This window comes from Oncorhynchus mykiss, chromosome 17 (assembly GCF_057628025.1).
Source record: "Oncorhynchus mykiss isolate SJ-2025 chromosome 17, ASM5762802v1, whole genome shotgun sequence".
Lineage (NCBI taxonomy): Eukaryota > Metazoa > Chordata > Actinopteri > Salmoniformes > Salmonidae > Oncorhynchus > Oncorhynchus mykiss.
Genome location: NC_143038.1, coordinates 46761967 through 46778587, shown reverse-complemented (window position 1 = coordinate 46778587; position 16621 = coordinate 46761967). Strand labels below are relative to the sequence as shown.

Sequence of the window (16621 nt, the reverse complement as noted above, 5' to 3'; positions counted from 1 at the left end):
GTCTCAGAGGATTTCGTATTATTCTGTAAGTAAACTGAGACACACCATAAAATAGTTCCATATAGTATGCATTAATTTGTAGATGTACATCACCAATTTCGTATGATATGTTCCGAATTACAATTCGTAATATATATTACGAATTTGCAAAACATATAATATGTTACGAATTTACAAAACATATATGATATGTTACGAATTCTAGCTAGGTAGCTAACGTTAGCTAGATGGCTAACGTTAGCTAGGCTAGGAGTTAGGGTTAAGGTTAGGTGAAGAAGCTAAAAAGTACTAAATTCTAAAGTTATCCGTGATGAGATTAAAACTCACAACCTTTGGGTTGCTAGACATTCGTGTTATATGCCCACTCACCCACCCCGACCAACAACTCTACTTTAATTTTTGAATTAAAATTAAGTAACCATACCAAATGTAACATAATGGTTTTACTTTTACTAGTCTATGAGACCAGGCTATTTAAACACACTGCCCAAATGTCACTATGACAGAGCATCAAGGGAATGTATAAGGTCTTGTATGCTACATTTTAATATCAGTCATAACAATGAATATTCTTATCACTCATGATATAAACGTTTAACTTTGTTAGTCTATACAGGGCAGCTTTAGGCTACTGCATGTTTATTGTGAGGCCAATGCATAGCAGCTCCTCCACATGACTGGGTTGCTGGCAGGGATGCCGATGTGCCGGCGCTTGTGGTCCGTCTCCCTGGAGAAGCGGTAGCCGCAGGTGGGCTTCACCACTGTGTAAAAGGGCATCAGGGAGTTCGAGCCCACGTTGAGCTGAGGCAGGGGATCCGGGCTGCAGCGGGGACCACTGAATGGTTTGGTGGCATGGCCTGGGTGGGTCATGGGGGGCAGCAGAGCCCTCCCATGCTGTCGTTGCCGCCAGGAGAAGACCAGGAACTCCATCTGCTTAACCACCACTCTGCTCGTGCTGGCGTTGACAGGCACCAGGGTCTTCAGTGGGTTCCTCAGGACCTGAGGGGATCAAAGGCACAACTATTTTTTTTAAATAGCTACATATCCAGTATGGATTTATATTGATCAGAATGTGGGGAGGGTATGGCTATCCTAAAATATTTCAGGATATGATCCATTATTGCTGTGAAATGCTGATAAGAATGTAGTTAAGATACAGTACATTTGACATTTTAGATGGGTGTCCAACTGTTGACAGACAACATTAGTCAACATTAGTCTTCTACATAATACAGAATATGTCAGTGAGACGAATGACCAGCCCAGTATTTCAGTAAGCCTTAAAGTGTTTGTGTTATTGGTCCGTCTCCCCCACAAATCCCCCTCTCTCAAGATCCTCTCAATCAGCCCTAAGTGAACCATTCAGCTGTAAGTCTACAACAGTTGTTGAGTTACCTGAGACCTCTTTAAGGCTCCTCCATCTGGTGTCAGCTCCATCACGGTGGGAGAAAGTGGCTGAACGGTGACTGGACTGAGCAGAGACCGTGATGGGCGTCTAGCCTCAACTTCCCCTTCTTCTTTCCCCCACAAACAGAGACTGCCTCCTGGTGGCCCTGCATAGAGCTAATGAGGCCTCAGAATCAACCTCCAAAGGACTTGTTGTTCTTGGGCCCATGATATCACAATGCAGTGTGGTGGCATCATCACAGACAGAAGCCTTGGCATCAATCCAACTCCCTTTGTGCATAGAATTAGTATGACTATAATTGACTAATCATTACCTAGTTCTATGGCCACAATGTTCCATACATTGAGTCAAACCACAATTCACTCTCTGTGGCCAAGTTTAAACTCCCCTACTGTGATAGTGCTTAGTTTAATCACTGGATATGTTAATTTATAGAATTATTAAATCAGACTTTTAATGTTTTGGCCACCAGATGCTAATTTAATTATGAGTAATCAGTAAGCTGGCTCATTCACAATTTTTACATGTCAGGACACTTATAAAACAATCAGGGTATAAATAATCAGTAAGAATGCAGAAGTTATGCAGAAGATATCATGCCATATCACAAACTGCCTTCCGTCATCACAGATAGGGATGTATAGTGTTATGACCAATATAAACAGGCTTTATAGGTGCGGGAAATTTCAACCATAACAGAGATTTTAATAATGTCTCTGGTGTTCATATAATTTATTATTTCAATGAATTCCATTTAACTGCATCCAGAAGATTCTATAAGATCTGACATCCACAAAGACCATTACTCACAATTGTCAAACTATACTGTTCTGCAATCTGTCAGAATCTGATTAATAGAATCTGACTTCATTATAGGCATAAATCTGTCATATTGTTTGGCTTTGTTTTGTTTCTGGGAAAATGTCCTTTGCATTGAGCAGTGGAGGAAAAAGTGCTAAATAAACAGTAAAGTAAAGTACAGAAAAAAACGACTTCAGTAGTACTTCAAAGTAATTTTAATTAGTTACTTTACACCACTAGCTTTAAGTAATTCAAAGTATGTCCAGAAACACTGCTGCTGGCGCTGCAGCTGATCCAGTGTTTCATGTCTTCCTTGATAGACTACACATAGCTGTGCTCTTAGAGCTGGGGGAGCATGGGTAGAGCCTTCCAGCACATTCTAAAAAATGTCTCAGCATCGGTCGACATGGTGACTTCCCATTGCGGACATAGAAACAGGACGTACCAGTCCAGTACTTGTCTCCAAGACAACCATAAGAAGGTGCTGCAGACAGTCCCTACTAATTGACTGCACTGTCTTACAAGAGAGATTAAGTTTACTTAGAGGGACAAAAATACACTGCTCAAAAAAATAAAGGGAACACTAAAATATCACATCCTAGATCTGAATGAATGAAATATTCTTATTAAATACTTTTTTCTTTACATAGTTGAATATGCTGACAACAAAATCACACAAATGATCAATGGAAATCAAATTTATAAACCCATGGAGGTCTGGATTTGGAGTCACACTCAAAATTAAAGTGGAAAACCACACTACAGGCTGATCCAACTTTGATGTAATGTCCTTAAAACAAGTCAAAATGAGGCTCAGTAGTGTGTGTGGCCTCCACGTGCCTGTATGACCTCCCTACAACGCCTGGGCATGCTCCTGATGAGGTGGCGGATGGTCTCCTGAGGGATCTCCTCCCAGACCTGGACTAAAGCATCCGCCAACTCCTGGACAGTCTGTGGTGCAACGTGGCATTGGTGGATGGAGCGAGACATGATGTCCCAGATGTGCACAAAGGCGGAGGTAGCGGTCCTGCTGTTGGGTTGTTGCCCTCCTACGGCCTCCTCCACGTCTCCTGATGTACTGGCCTGTCTCCTGGTAGCGCCTCCATGCTCTGGACACTACGCTGACAGACACAGCAAACCGTCTTGCCACAGCTCGCATTGATGTGCCATCCTGGAGGAGCTGCACTACCTGAGCCACTTGTGTGGGTTGTAGACTCCGTCTCATGCTACCACTAGAGTGAAAGCACCGCCAGCATTCAAAAGTGACCAAAACATCAGCCAGGAAGCATAGGAACTGAGAAGTGGTCTGTGGTCACCACCTGCAGAACCACTCCTTTATTGGGGGTGTCTTGCTAATTGCCTATAATTTCCACCTGTTGCCTATTCCATTTGCACAACAGCATGTGAAATTTATTGTCAATCAGTGTTGCTTCCTAAGTGGACAGTTTGATTTCACAGAAGTGTGATTGACTTGGAGTTACATTGTGTTGTTTAAGTGTTCCCTTTATTTTTTTGAGCAGTGTATATATAATGTGTTTCTGCACATTCCTGAGATTCTCAGGAGTCTTGCAAGTAGGGTTGCAAAGGGGGGGTATTTTACAGGAAACATTCCAAGTTTACTAGTAAAATACCAGAAAAAATGAATACTATACACTAATACATTTTTTAATAGTTATTCAAGTATGAATTACCAAAGTTGTCATATATTACAGTAACTGTTATTTACTAAAATTACTGAAGATTCTTGTAACACTGGTAAATTACCGGTAGCTTTGTAACCCTACTTACAAGAGATCAGGCAACATCCTATTGGTTGTAAATTCATAAATTGATGTTCAGAATTCATACCCATGTGTGTCTCTAGACACTGATAATCTACTTTACCAGTTTTCATATACATGTGTTTGTGCATTAGTCTACTTATACCTGGGCCACATGTCTCTGCAGGCTTAGGTACAGTAATTGCCATAATGGGATTTATGGAAATAACCAAACAATCAAACAATGTTACCGATTCACTGGACTGAATGTAATCTATCTTGGTGTATGTCTGTCTGTCTGTCTGTGTGTCTGTTTACCTGTCTACTTGCCTGTCTGCATGATCTAAAAATGGGAAGTGGGAGACCCTCTGGTGGGATGGTATAGCCCTCCCCATGGACCACGGACCAGATCTGGACCCAGGACAGGGTCAATACTAACCCTTGTTCTGACCCGACATTCCATAGTGGTTGCTACTAGCCAGCCAGCACCTAAGGTGTCTTATTACATTCATGGTCCTTTGATTCTCTACAATCCAACCTCTATTTTTCAATTATTCTACAATGTAACCCTGGGAAACATGGGCCTATAGGGATATAGGGATATTGGTATTCACAGTACTCCACCAATTATCCAGTTATCAACTCAATATTTCTTGTATTCCCCATTTTTAAACATAAATGCACTGTAATTTAAAGGTAAATATAAATCAAATATTTTTTGACAGCACCCCTTTTGATTGAAACAAAACATTCCATACATGCAGTATTTGCCGACTGTACAGGTGACAGTGACTTAAAGTGAGATAAAGGTGCTCAATGTTGACCCACTTTGCATACCCTACCATGAGACATCCATGTCTTAATCACTGGAAAATATATAATTTAAAAGCTTACACACAGGGTTCTCAAACTATATGATAATTTCTGAAAAAATGACATTTTTTCACCTTTAATGTAAATTACCTAAAAACGCATAACTCCAATTTGTTTCATATGCACATATTTTGTAGCTTAGCGCCTATTTTACATCATCTAAGGTTTTTTTGTTGGTTGAGACACAACACACCCTTGAAAACAGGGTGGGTGTCAGGTTTTGGATGATAAATGAACTAAAATGGAAATAAAATTGAAAATTCCACTTTCAAATGGTACTACAAAATTGTTGGACATTCACACATCAGAGAATGTTTACTTGAATAGGAATTTCTGTTGTTTTAGATTATACTGTCAATCCTCCATAAAAAAAAACATATTCAAATCCTAGAAACATAGATGATAGAATAGACATGATCATTTAAGTTGACATTCGACAGTGGGTGGACATGTTTGTGGTAATAATTAGAAGTTAAAGTTTCAATGAAATTAAAATGTCAATGGTGTACCAGCTAAATTGGGGATATGCAAATATGAAAAAACTCAAGAATTTACACATTTTTAGATAATTTTTGTTAAATGGTTAAAAATGACTATTTTAATTTTTAAAAAAAATTCAAGTTATAATCAAATATTTTTACAACACTAAGATTTAAAGTGATTTCAAACCGTTTATCTTTTCCAGTGACGAATGCATGGTCTGTAAAATGCGTACACTTCAAGCACTTTTATCACCTGATACCATACCAGAGAAAAAACATTCAAGTCCAAAAAGTTACTTTTCTGACCACTTCTTCTATGGGCATTTTGTTTAACATTTTTGTTTAAATCAGAAGGGATGCTGTCAAAAAGTTATTGAATTCAAATGGGTTTACACCTGAGCTTTAAAACAGCAAACCTTTCTCTCTGCCCCATGACAAAATGTGTAGAATTGCAAGATATTAGCTTTAAAGCTGCAACAACAAAAACATCTCTGTCCCATGACAAAATGTGTAAAATTTCAGGACATTAGCTTGTTAACTGCAAAATGTTATTTCTGATGCCAAGAGGCAGGCCTTTCAAATGTTCCTTTCCAGAGCAGGCTGGCTATGCACTGCAAAGTCATAGTAAAACTCTCCCTAACCTGCTGCCACTCCCCTAGTGCTCTCTCCCTCGATCTCTGTGTGTATGTGATTGTGTGAGTGGAGACAGGTGTGCTGAAGGCAGAGCAGATCCCCACCAGCTGCAACCTGTTCCATAATCAAGGCCTCTACAAATACTCAGCCCTGCCACTTCCATGCTGCCAGTTCGTAGCCTCTGCTCAGTCAGTCTTCGGGTCAAGTCGGTTGTGCCTGCCCTGCTCTTGTTATCCTGTTGTGCCTGTTTTTCCCCTAGCCTGACGCTGCATTTCTCTCTGCTACAGTTACATCTGCTCTGACTCTGGTCCCTGTCTCCAGTCCCTTGTCTCGTTAGTCCTGCTTCCCTGCCCTGGAACCCGCTCTACTGCTTCCTTGGATTCCGCTCCAGACCTGCTTACCCTGCCCCTACTCCCCTTGCCTCAGCCTCAGGCCTGCACCCCAACTCCCCCCCTGCTTTTTAATAAATACCTTAGTTACTTTATCCCTATCTCTTTGTCTGAGTCTGCACTTGGGTTCACCTGCTCTGACCCACGTAACACTCGAGCTTGTTCTGATTATGAGCGGGTCCCTGATGAATTTGCTATCACAAAAGGGGTCCTGGGCCCCAAAATGTTTGAGAACCCCTGGCCTATGTTATACCATATATCCAAGGACAAATGTAGCAACGCTTTTGTGCCATGGGGTGTAGCAGCTGCACAGTGCCAACTTTCCAAAAAAAGTATTCCTGGAAGAAAGAAACCTTGAGAGGAACCAGACAGAGGGAGGCCCATCCTCCATTGGTTCATCATCCTCCTCTGGCTGCAAAACAACTGTGTTGTGGCAGTTACCAAGAGACCAAACCATGACCGATCATGCACTACTCTGATTCAGCCAAGGGAGGGAAATCAAATCATGGAAAAAAAGAAAAGAAAAAATCTTAGTAACCGACAGAACCTGTTCTACGGAGTGGAGCAGGAAACCAACAGGATCAGGTCAAGGAAAACCTCTTGCACTACACTAATTCTGGCCCTCAATTCAAACACTCGCCTCTCACCATTGTAAAACATGTTGGGTTTTGGCTGCTAACGGCCAGCATAAATCAAATTTGATTATAATGAAGAGCATGGTCCATGTTACACAGCCAACTGTATCTCTATGGGGGTTTACACCTTCTCATCATGACCAGCCCTTGGCTTGAAGAGTGTAACTGACTCACACTGTTCTTTTAAAAGTAATAATCATACTATTGCTATATCGAACAAGCACATCAACACCCACAATGAGACATAACAGGGGGAAGTGAGAGGACAGTTGGAAAGATTTGTATGACATTGGAATGTTGCTGTCAAACATTGTTGGCGTGCTGGCTGGGAGGCACAGGGTTGGGGCATGATGTGTTTGTTCTCTCTCTGCCTTACCTGTCGGTTTACAAAATAGGGAGGCACAGGAGAGGGGGCGGTGGCCATTTTCTCTCCCTCTCGAAGTTTTCACAGAATCAAAGGATTCAGTAATACACCTGTCGTTAAGCCGAATTAATAGATTAATACGTGTTTGACGCCTGTCTATGGAAGCTCCTGCTTAACATCATGTGTTAACGATTCGTTTGGATAATAGGCCTACCAATAGGACATAAAAATGAAAAAGTCAGCGTTTTTTTTGGGTCGAAAGAACCAATCACTTTTCGACACCAATATTAGAATCAAGGAGATGGGTAAGTGTTTATTGTCATATATTGAACAATTAAATAAAACGAACAATTTAATCATTCATTTATCATGTGATCAACATTCTTTCTTTGACGACTGTCCCGATCTTTGCAATTGTTATTGTGACAGATAAGTGAGTGAAAAGATGTGTCCTAAATGCACACATGAATAGGAATTACGTTTTTTCCTTGCGATTATTTTAAAACATGTCTGTATCAAAAATTATTACAACATTATACATATTATTACCAGTAGGTATGCTATTGAGATGTTAAAACATACTGCTCCCTGATCAAATACCGTATCATTTTGAGCCAGAGTCGTTATATTGAAAGGAGAACACGACGACCTGACTGACATAAGGGTTCCCCTGGCTTTGGGGAGTTGGGACTAATTAAAACATAAATATGAATAAACGCCATAGAGTTCTGAAAACTTTGCTGATCTGTTCATATGAGACCTCTAACAATTGAGAGGTGGTTGGTTGCGAAGTGCAAACATGGATGGGATATTTATATCCCACTGGATGGGATATTTGTATTTTTTACATTATGCAGGTGTTCAATAGGAAAATGCCTATTATGCCCCATTGGGAAATGTAACTGTGGATGCCAAAACACTTTATACACTGGCTGTTGTTTCCATACTTGTTTTTAAGGGCTGTATAATGTTTTGTTCATAGTCATATCAGTCTGAGTCTCAGTGCTTGAAGTGAGTGCAGAGCATGACCAGTGAGTGTCTCACTGACTGCAGTCGCTTTATGACATGTCTCTCATCAGTTAGTTATTTGACAGTGACATGCCTAACATTGGAATGGCTGACTGAGCCATACAGAATCACAAGAGTTACTCCACAGAAACCCATTTACCGCTAATGTGTTTTGTGTAGTTACAGATATGTTTTTTCCTTTATAGACCACCTCTGGAAAAGTCACATTTCACTTGAAAATCAATCAGGTGGTGAGTGGCCTAATGTCCAAATGAGTGTGTCACACGCCATCTTTAATTTAGACCCATTCTATATGCCTCAATCCCACCTCAGCCCAATAACCATAAATTGAATAACCTGAGGTCAGAGTTGATGAACTGTAAACACTCATGACTCATGACCCCTGGGATTGTTATGAATGTTGCACCACACTTCTATGTCCTACCTGACATTCCATTGGTAAATGGGGATTCATGGATGCTGTGAGAATAACTGTATTCTGTACTCTATGGAACTACATGATTTTAGGCTTCAGTGTTTGAGCAATAAGGTGACAACCTCTTCTGTTGATTAGAATCAATCATTGAACTTCTTTGAATAGTTGTAAGCTTGAATAGTTGTAACCTAAATGCTATTTTGCTGTCAACAAGAGAAATCCCCCTGACAGAGTAAACAGCATAACATTACATAATCGTTTGTCAGTAATTCTGAGAACTGCAGACAAAATGCCTTAAGCCTTAACTTGTTATTATGCACATGCCTAATTGCTAAACTTTGCAGTCACCAGACTGCATCTCCTTCCAGAGCTGTGCTGATCAGCTGAATGGTAGACTGGTTGGTTTTTATCTATACTGTAGACTAAAGTGGTGGGTTGTGTGTTTGTTTTTTTCTCAGACAATGTTGAGCTGGTGTTGGATTCATCAGCCATTCCTGAATCAGGCACTGCCAAAGTGAGGAACAGACCCACAGTAAAACACTTCACAGTAAGTTCCAGTAACTCTGCATGATGTGCGGAAATATTAATAGCTTTCAAATCTACATTTCTACACTCAAGACGGTGTTGCATCTTTTGTTGAGACTGATCAAGCTTTGTCAATCTTCTAGATATTGTTCTCTAACACTTCAAGATGATTATCACATGGAACTTGTTTCCGGGCTTGTCTTCTTGCGAATTCTTGCGAATGCAGAAGGCCCCATATTACGTCTCATTTGCATAACTGTCTGCTAAATTGTGAATTATTTCTTAACAAGGTCTTTGTGGTGCCTGAAAGAGAATCTGCATTGCCTCATGAAGGGTGTTCCTGTAATCATTAATCTCTGTGTGACCACTGCAGAGTCAGACCCATCCATCACTCACACCCTGTCACTTTGAAAGCATACTTTTCTAACCGGCAGGTTTCACTTGCACAGGCTATTCACATGTATGACAGAAGGAGTAACCCATATGTATTTGCAAGTAGGCTATCCATGTGACAAGGATGCATGCAATTTGTTTGGGTGTTGACCCAGTCCTCTCAAGTCATTTCTGTAGAGAGTTTGTCCTCAGAAATTCACACCCTATTTACTTAGGCATTCTCATGGGGACACAGTTACTATAAGAATGTTACCTTTGATTTACACAATCTTGGGTATTGTACAGTCTGGGACCTGGCATATGGCGCCTAGCTCATGTGCCTTCTATTCAAGATGGTGTCCCTGTAGTAGATCCAGAAAAGACCAGCCGTATCTGAATTTTTTAGGTTGTATTACGTTGTCATTTTGTTGTAGGTATGAAAGCCTACCTCAGAAAGGGGAGTGTCCTATGTGACTGCTCCACTGGCATGTATTAGATGTGGCACACCCAGCAGCACAGGGGTTGGACTGCTCTAACTGACTGTTCGGGTGGACTGCTTTGACTTTCACCCGTGAGTCACGGAAAGAAAGAAGAAATTAAAGGCGGATCAGAAACCGCATTGAATGCCACACCCTTCGCTTCTTGTAAAATGTTTGTGCCGTTGCAAGGAGCTGCCTGCCCCTATGAAGTCTGCATTCATGACATATTTAAGGCATTAAATAAGGCAGGCGTTCCGTTCACATGAGCTGTTTTAAAGATACAGTGTAACTGAGGGTTCTTGAGAATGGACCACACCTGAACCTTTGCCACGAATGACTTAATATTCCCACAGCTGAATGAAAGTTATTGATGTGTCCTCTGCATTTTGGATATAGCGTGTACCATGTGAAAGTTCTATATAAACAAACCAAGTGATTTCGGCCTGACCATAAGGCCAAGGGCAGTAAGTCGATTACAGTTTATAGTTACATGGGTGAACCGTACTTTGGATTATTTTGCTAGATTGGAGGCCCTCGGTCCCAGTATTGGGTAATTACACTGGTCAAGGTGTGGTTAGGTCCTAAGGAGTGACTTTCAGTCCCTACTGTATGTAGGGTGATTCTGACCAGTCCTATCAGCTTTGGAAGGGCATATCTCTGTTCTGTCTGTAGGGCTTGTGTTGTGTCAAAACAGTCTGTGTTTATTTCTAGAGGTGTTTAGGCTGTGATGAGAACAGTCAGTCACACAAGCAGGCAGCAACATGACGGCACAGCCCTTTTTCTCAGAGGTAGTCATACCCACTTAATGTTTGCTTAGGTGAAACGATGGGAGTGTTGCATGTGCCTTGCCCACACTACGCTCTGTCTGTGGATGAGCCATGACAAGGAAAAGATGGGAGTGTTGCCTGTGCCTTGCCCACACTACACCCTGTCTGTGGATGAGGCATGACAGTGGCAGCAATGTTCTGAAGAAGGCCCAAAACTGGGCCAGTAAGCTGCAGCTAGTGTCTGGAAAGGGGTTAGATACAGTATAGCAATGGAGGACATTATTGTTGAATCATTACAGGTGGGGGTGCTCAGTGGGCTTTGAGACTATGTAAGAGATCCTGTAGCCTCAAACTGCACAAGGAGGATTTTGCCATTATAGAAAAGGACACCATTTGCTGGGAAGCCCAGACTATGATTACAGTTAAAAACATTTTTTTTATGAAAAGCCCTTCATATTGAATGTGCCTGGCATTCCTCTGTCTTTGGCAATTGACACCACTGACGTACGAAGTTTGTTTCCTGAGTGTTAGATTTACATTTAGTTAAGCTGTCAACTAAACGTGAATTCAATGTGAAATCAACCAAAGATTTCACACTCATTGGACTTTCTTTTTTCAACTTTTAACCTGCAAATCCAATCAGTTTCCCACGTTGATTCAACGTCATCACATAGAATTGTTGGGTTGAAATGATGTGGAAACAACGTTGATTCAACCAGTTTTTGCCCAGTGGGCTATCTCTGCTCTCCAATCCATTTCCTTTCTTTCACATTCAGTTCCACTTAAAATCTCTACAGCCTGACATCTGAGTGAAACGTCAACAGTCTGATGTCTTTTGTCCTTATTTCCCACAGTCCTCCTCTGATGTTGTACAAGGGTTTAATGTACCAACACCCAAAGTTCCTGTCCTCCCCCCTTTCAACAGACCAAAGATCAACGGGGCAGGTGAGGGTCTCTGTCCTGTGTATACCGGAGTTAAGTTGTGTAGCTAAATCATTTATACTCCTGTGAATTTAAACCTTAGTGCTGGTTTTAGACAGACAGATCTAGTTGATCACAAAAAAGCAACTCTGTTTTCGTAAAGGCTGAAATATATAGAGCAGGTAAATGTTTGTCTAAGGTCTTGGACAATAACACTTTAGAAAGCATCCAAGCAGCCATTCACATTCAACATGTTTGCAGAGCGGGAGGGTACAGATCAGATATAATTGAATCAGTTTCACCATAACTAAAAGTTAAATAACTTACTTAAACAATAAGTTATATCAATAGCAAAATACACTGAACAAAAATATGAACGCAACATGTAAAGTGTTGTTCCCATGTTTCATGAGCTGAAATAAAAAAATCCCATAAATGTTCCATACTGAGGAGTATTTATGTCTGTAATAAAGCCCTTTTGTGGGGAAAAACGCATTCTGATTGGCTGGGCCTGGCTCCCCAGTGGGTGGGCATATGCCCTCCCAGGCACACCCATGGCTGCTCCCCTGCCCAGTCATGTGAAATCCGTAGATTAGGGCCTAATGCATTTATTTTCATTGACTGATTGCCTTATATGAACTGTAACAGTAAAATCTTTGATGTTTTTGCATGTTGCGTTTCTATTTTTGTTCAGTATAGTTGTACTTTCTTGTGCCTCTGATGGTTGTTCTCTCTTTATAGTAAACGGCGAACGGTTGTCCAATGGATCTGCTGTATCTGTACCTGATTTGGTGGAGGGAGAGATATTTATTCCACCTCCACCTTCGATGGCCCCCCCACCCCCTCCACCCATATTCAACCCTCCCCCACCAGATTTCTTGGGTGACCTCAACTCCATTCAGCCTCCCTCCATGCCCCCTCCAAAACCACCATCAAAACCACCATCAAAACCACCATCACTTGCCCCCTCTGAAGGGGACAAGAATGTTTTCACCTCCATGAAACTTCCACCTATGGCCCCTCCGAAGCCCCCGTCAACTTCCTCCAGTGCTTCTAGTTCCTCTTTGTCCAGTTCCACACCACCACCAACCACTGTCCCTGATATCACAGAGCCCCCAAAGTTTGCCCCTCCCCAGCCCCCTACAGACATGAGGCAAGCTGCTCTGAAAGCCCTGAAGACACCGCCTACAAAGCCAATGAGGCTGTCCTCCATCCCCATTATATGTGAACTCCCCCAGGTTCCAGCCCCAGCACCCCCTGTACAGAACCCTAGACCGTCCAGCTTCAACCCCCAGAACACAGCTAAGCTCTACAGTGTTCCTAAGACCGGCATTCTAGATAGGCAGGTGGAAGGTGATAATAAGCACAAGCAGATCCTACTGCTGCATGACCCTGGGTCTACTGACTCCATACATGTCAATGGGACAGCCCCCTCTGTGGCACCACCAGTTAAGCCAGCCCGGAGAAACAGCTCAGGTATGCAGCTGGAGCAAGACCTGAAGGAGTTAAAGGATAATTTTAAAGCCACCCTTCAAGGCCAACCCACCCCACCTGAGACTCGGGAGGAAGTGAAAGTGGGGCCTTTGCCTTTATTAGCACAGCAGGCTATCAACAAACCTGCCGAAACTCCCACTAAAGCATCACCAATGCTTCAGGTCGTCACTGCCCCTGTAACCATAGAGGCTAGCCAGGTCAAACACAAAGTGTCTCCAAACCGGAGTCGCAAGTTCAGTCCAATGCTGGACCGTAAACTGCGCAACCTAAAGTTCAGTGCGGTCACTGGGACAAGGGAGGGTCCTGCCACTTCCCCCCTGGCTCTTCTCATGGCGGCTAAAGAGCGAGAGAAGCACAGGTCCAATTTGTCACGCGAAAACAGCACAAAGAGTAATGAGCCATCCACTAGCATCCAGCACAGCGAATCCAATCCCAATTCTTTCACCATCATCCCCAGGTCCACCTCATTCACTTCTGTGACCTCACAAGATAATCCACAGTCTGTGGTCCCAGTGCAGCCCCCAGTGGTGATCCAGACTCCAGCAAAACCCCAGATCATTGAGTCAGTGGTGGAAAAGAGGCCAATTGCAAATCCAGTATTTCAGGGGCTCCTGGCTGTGGAGAAACAAAGTGGAGAGCAGAGGATTTCTTCCCCCTTTAGCCTTGTCAGGAATGAAGAGAACAGGGAGGACCTATGCTTGCCATTACTCCCTCCCCCTCCCGAATTTGATGACCATGATGATGTCATGGAGTCTCCCCCCAGCTCGCCTCCACCTGACCCTCCCCCAAAGAAGGTCCTGGACCCCATTCCCACCCCTACTTTTCCAGTCCTGCCCCCCACTGCCGGCCTTATCGTTCCTGTCAAAACTCCCTCCCCTGCGCCACCCCCTCCTCCAAAACCCAAACCTCCAAGCCCTCCCAAACTCCTGCCTCCCGTCATGGAGATCAAACCCAAGCTACCTGTTCAGACCACAACCAAGCCACCTCCCACCCAGGCGCCCTCCTCCCTCTCAGCCAGCCAGGCCACGCTCCTGACCATCCTGCAGAAGAAGATGCTGGAAATGGACCACAAAATGGACAACAAAATGCTGTCCATGAAGACAGACTCTGATGACTGGGGTTCTCCCTTGTCTGAGGAGACCATGATCCCTGTTGTCCCCAGGGTCACCCCGAAGACCCCTGTTATCACCGCAAAGAGCAAGAATGCCACCTTATCAGCCAAAACACAAGGCCTGGACATGAAGGAGCTGGAGACTAAAATGGCCAAGAATTCTCAGGGTTTGTCAGCTCCATCAAAAGTACCCATCAGGTAGGCCTTGTTCTCTCTACTTTATCTTTGTCTGTTTGAGTTTTTCACAAAATTTTACAACTTTGTTTAAGCTTAGGGTGTTGTGACAAGTTTGGCATAAGTTTTTATTTGATCTAGGAGTGTCCGTAATGGCATGTTTTGACTCACAGTAAAGAATGATGCTAGCTAGATGTATTGATGAATGTGACAAGAACAACCTGATAAATGTTTAACTAATATTTTTTTCTTCCTCTACTTTCTAGCAATGGGCCACAGTCAAAGCAAGCGTATGGCATGACTTTCATGGTACGACCCGGAACCAAACAACCAATAACTGTTGTCAGCAAAGGGGTCTCATCATGAGGAGCCAACTCCAAATTATACCACACATACAATTTAATTCAATTAAAATAACTTTTATTTCCTGTGTGGTGACGGGTCTGTACAAGACAAATAACAAAATAGCAACATAGAACACACAAACATACAGTGTAATAGATTAGGAGCAATCTATGCAATCACAGGCTATATATACACATACAGTACCAGTGAAAGGTTTGGACACCTACTCATTCAAGAGTTTATTTATTACTAATTTCTAAATTGTAGAATAATAGTGAAGGCATCAAAACTATGAAATAACACATATAGAATCATGTAGTAACTAAAGAAGTGTTAAACAAATCAAAATATATTTTAGATTCTGCAAAGTAGCCAGCCTTTGCCTTGATGACAGCTTTGTACACTCTTGGCATTCTTTCAACCAGCTTCATGAGGTAGTCACCTGGAATGCAATTAAGTATATTATGATTTAACACTTTTTTGGTTACTACATGATTCCATGTGTTATTTCATAGTTTTGTCTTCACTATTATTCTACAACGTAGAAAAAATAAAGACCCTGAAATGAATAGGTGTGTCCAAACATTTGACTGGTACTGTAGATACAAATAAAAACAAGAAATACAAGAGTTGAGTTTTATGGATGTTGGCACAAAACTAGAAGCTGCCCTCTTAGAGGTGTATGCCAGAGATCTATGTCTGAGGGTAGGTGGCTATACTGGTCATGGAGTGTGTGCGTAATGTCCAAGGCTATTCGTTCCCACTTCTTCCTCACTATTTTATATTTATTTATAGACGTCACTGAGGGGTTCCTGGCTTTCTCCAATGATTTTTAGTACTCTGTTCAACGGTATCTTTGACTGCTGCAGTTTAATCAGTGTGTGATAGTATACATTGTGCTTTTGTTTTTAAATCTAAAAAAATAAGGCAATCTGTTTTCAAACTAGCAGCTGTGAATTGCCAATCTTAATATGTTACTATGAAAAGGACGTACAAATTGTTTTGCTTATAGGTTGTGAGTGCCACAGTACCTGTATATACTGTATATGTTAACAGCATAAACGGAATTGAAATGTAGCCTACTAGAATACATTTAGAACACACATACTGTATATAGTTCACTGTACTAAACGTGTTCCATACAATGGATCACTAAATAAAAGCAAAACAGTTGTCAGGCATTTGCCACATAATGACATTACTCTAGCTATTGCGTCAGTTATTAAAGCTGCTCATATATATATCCAAAATGTAATCTAATTAAAACCACGATGCATCAAATACTGGATGTGAAGAAAACTTAAGGGTTGGTAAATGACATTGGAGGAAGAATAGTGTTCATGTCTCCTGACGAGTGGACATGGCCATTCATTTTGGTCATGTTGTTTTAGAAAAATAAACATTAACTATAATTACCCTGAATTGTCTTTCATGTGGTGGTCTGTTGGATTTCTCCTTGTAACATAAAATTATGCCAAATATACCAGGGCACAGACCACTCATTTGTTTGGTTATTGTTTTGGGGTTATGTAATAAAATCTATTTTTAAAGTCATGAAATGTTTCCAAATTGTCTGAGAATAATTTCCTACTGAAGACTAAAAGTGTAGTGAGATTCATGCGTTTGGAAAAGTAAAATCAACTC

At 41.8% G+C, this 16621-nt stretch overlaps 2 protein-coding genes across 2 annotated transcripts; one reads left to right on the top strand and one right to left on the bottom strand.

The window, feature by feature from the left end:
• Positions 1-599: 599 nt before the first annotated feature.
• On the bottom strand, positions 600-1562 carry LOC149976057 (uncharacterized). Its single transcript, XM_090205730.1, has 2 exons — positions 1396-1562; positions 600-999 (listed from the first exon to the last, which is right to left on the bottom strand). The coding sequence occupies exons 1-2, from the start codon at positions 1435-1437 to the stop codon at positions 640-642; spliced, it is 402 nt and encodes a 133-aa protein (XP_090061856.1). The 5' UTR covers positions 1438-1562; the 3' UTR covers positions 600-639.
• A 5718-nt stretch (positions 1563-7280) lies between these two features.
• Positions 7281-16531, top strand: LOC110494336 (uncharacterized). The gene is made up of 5 exons (XM_021569302.3): positions 7281-7650; positions 9248-9336; positions 11787-11877; positions 12595-14656; positions 14899-16531. Exons 1-5 carry the CDS (start codon positions 7575-7577, stop codon positions 14996-14998), a joined length of 2418 nt encoding a protein of 805 aa, XP_021424977.3. The 5' UTR covers positions 7281-7574; the 3' UTR covers positions 14999-16531.
• Positions 16532-16621: the final 90 nt, after the last annotated feature.

Coding starts and splice junctions, on each gene's coding strand:
- LOC110494336 (XM_021569302.3), top strand. CDS start 7,575: ATGAAAAAGTCAGCGTTTTTTTTGGGTCGAAAGAACCAATCACTTTTC. Junction 7,651..9,247: donor TATTAGAATCAAGGAGATGG/GTAAGTGTTTAT, acceptor TTTTTTTCTCAG/ACAATGTTGAGCTGGTGTTG. Junction 9,337..11,786: donor CCACAGTAAAACACTTCACA/GTAAGTTCCAGT, acceptor TATTTCCCACAG/TCCTCCTCTGATGTTGTACA.
- LOC149976057 (XM_090205730.1), bottom strand. CDS start 1,437: ATGGAGCTGACACCAGATGGAGGAGCCTTAAAGAGGTCTCAG. Junction 1,000..1,395: donor GAGCCTTAAAGAGGTCTCAG/GTAACTCAACAA, acceptor TGATCCCCTCAG/GTCCTGAGGAACCCACTGAA.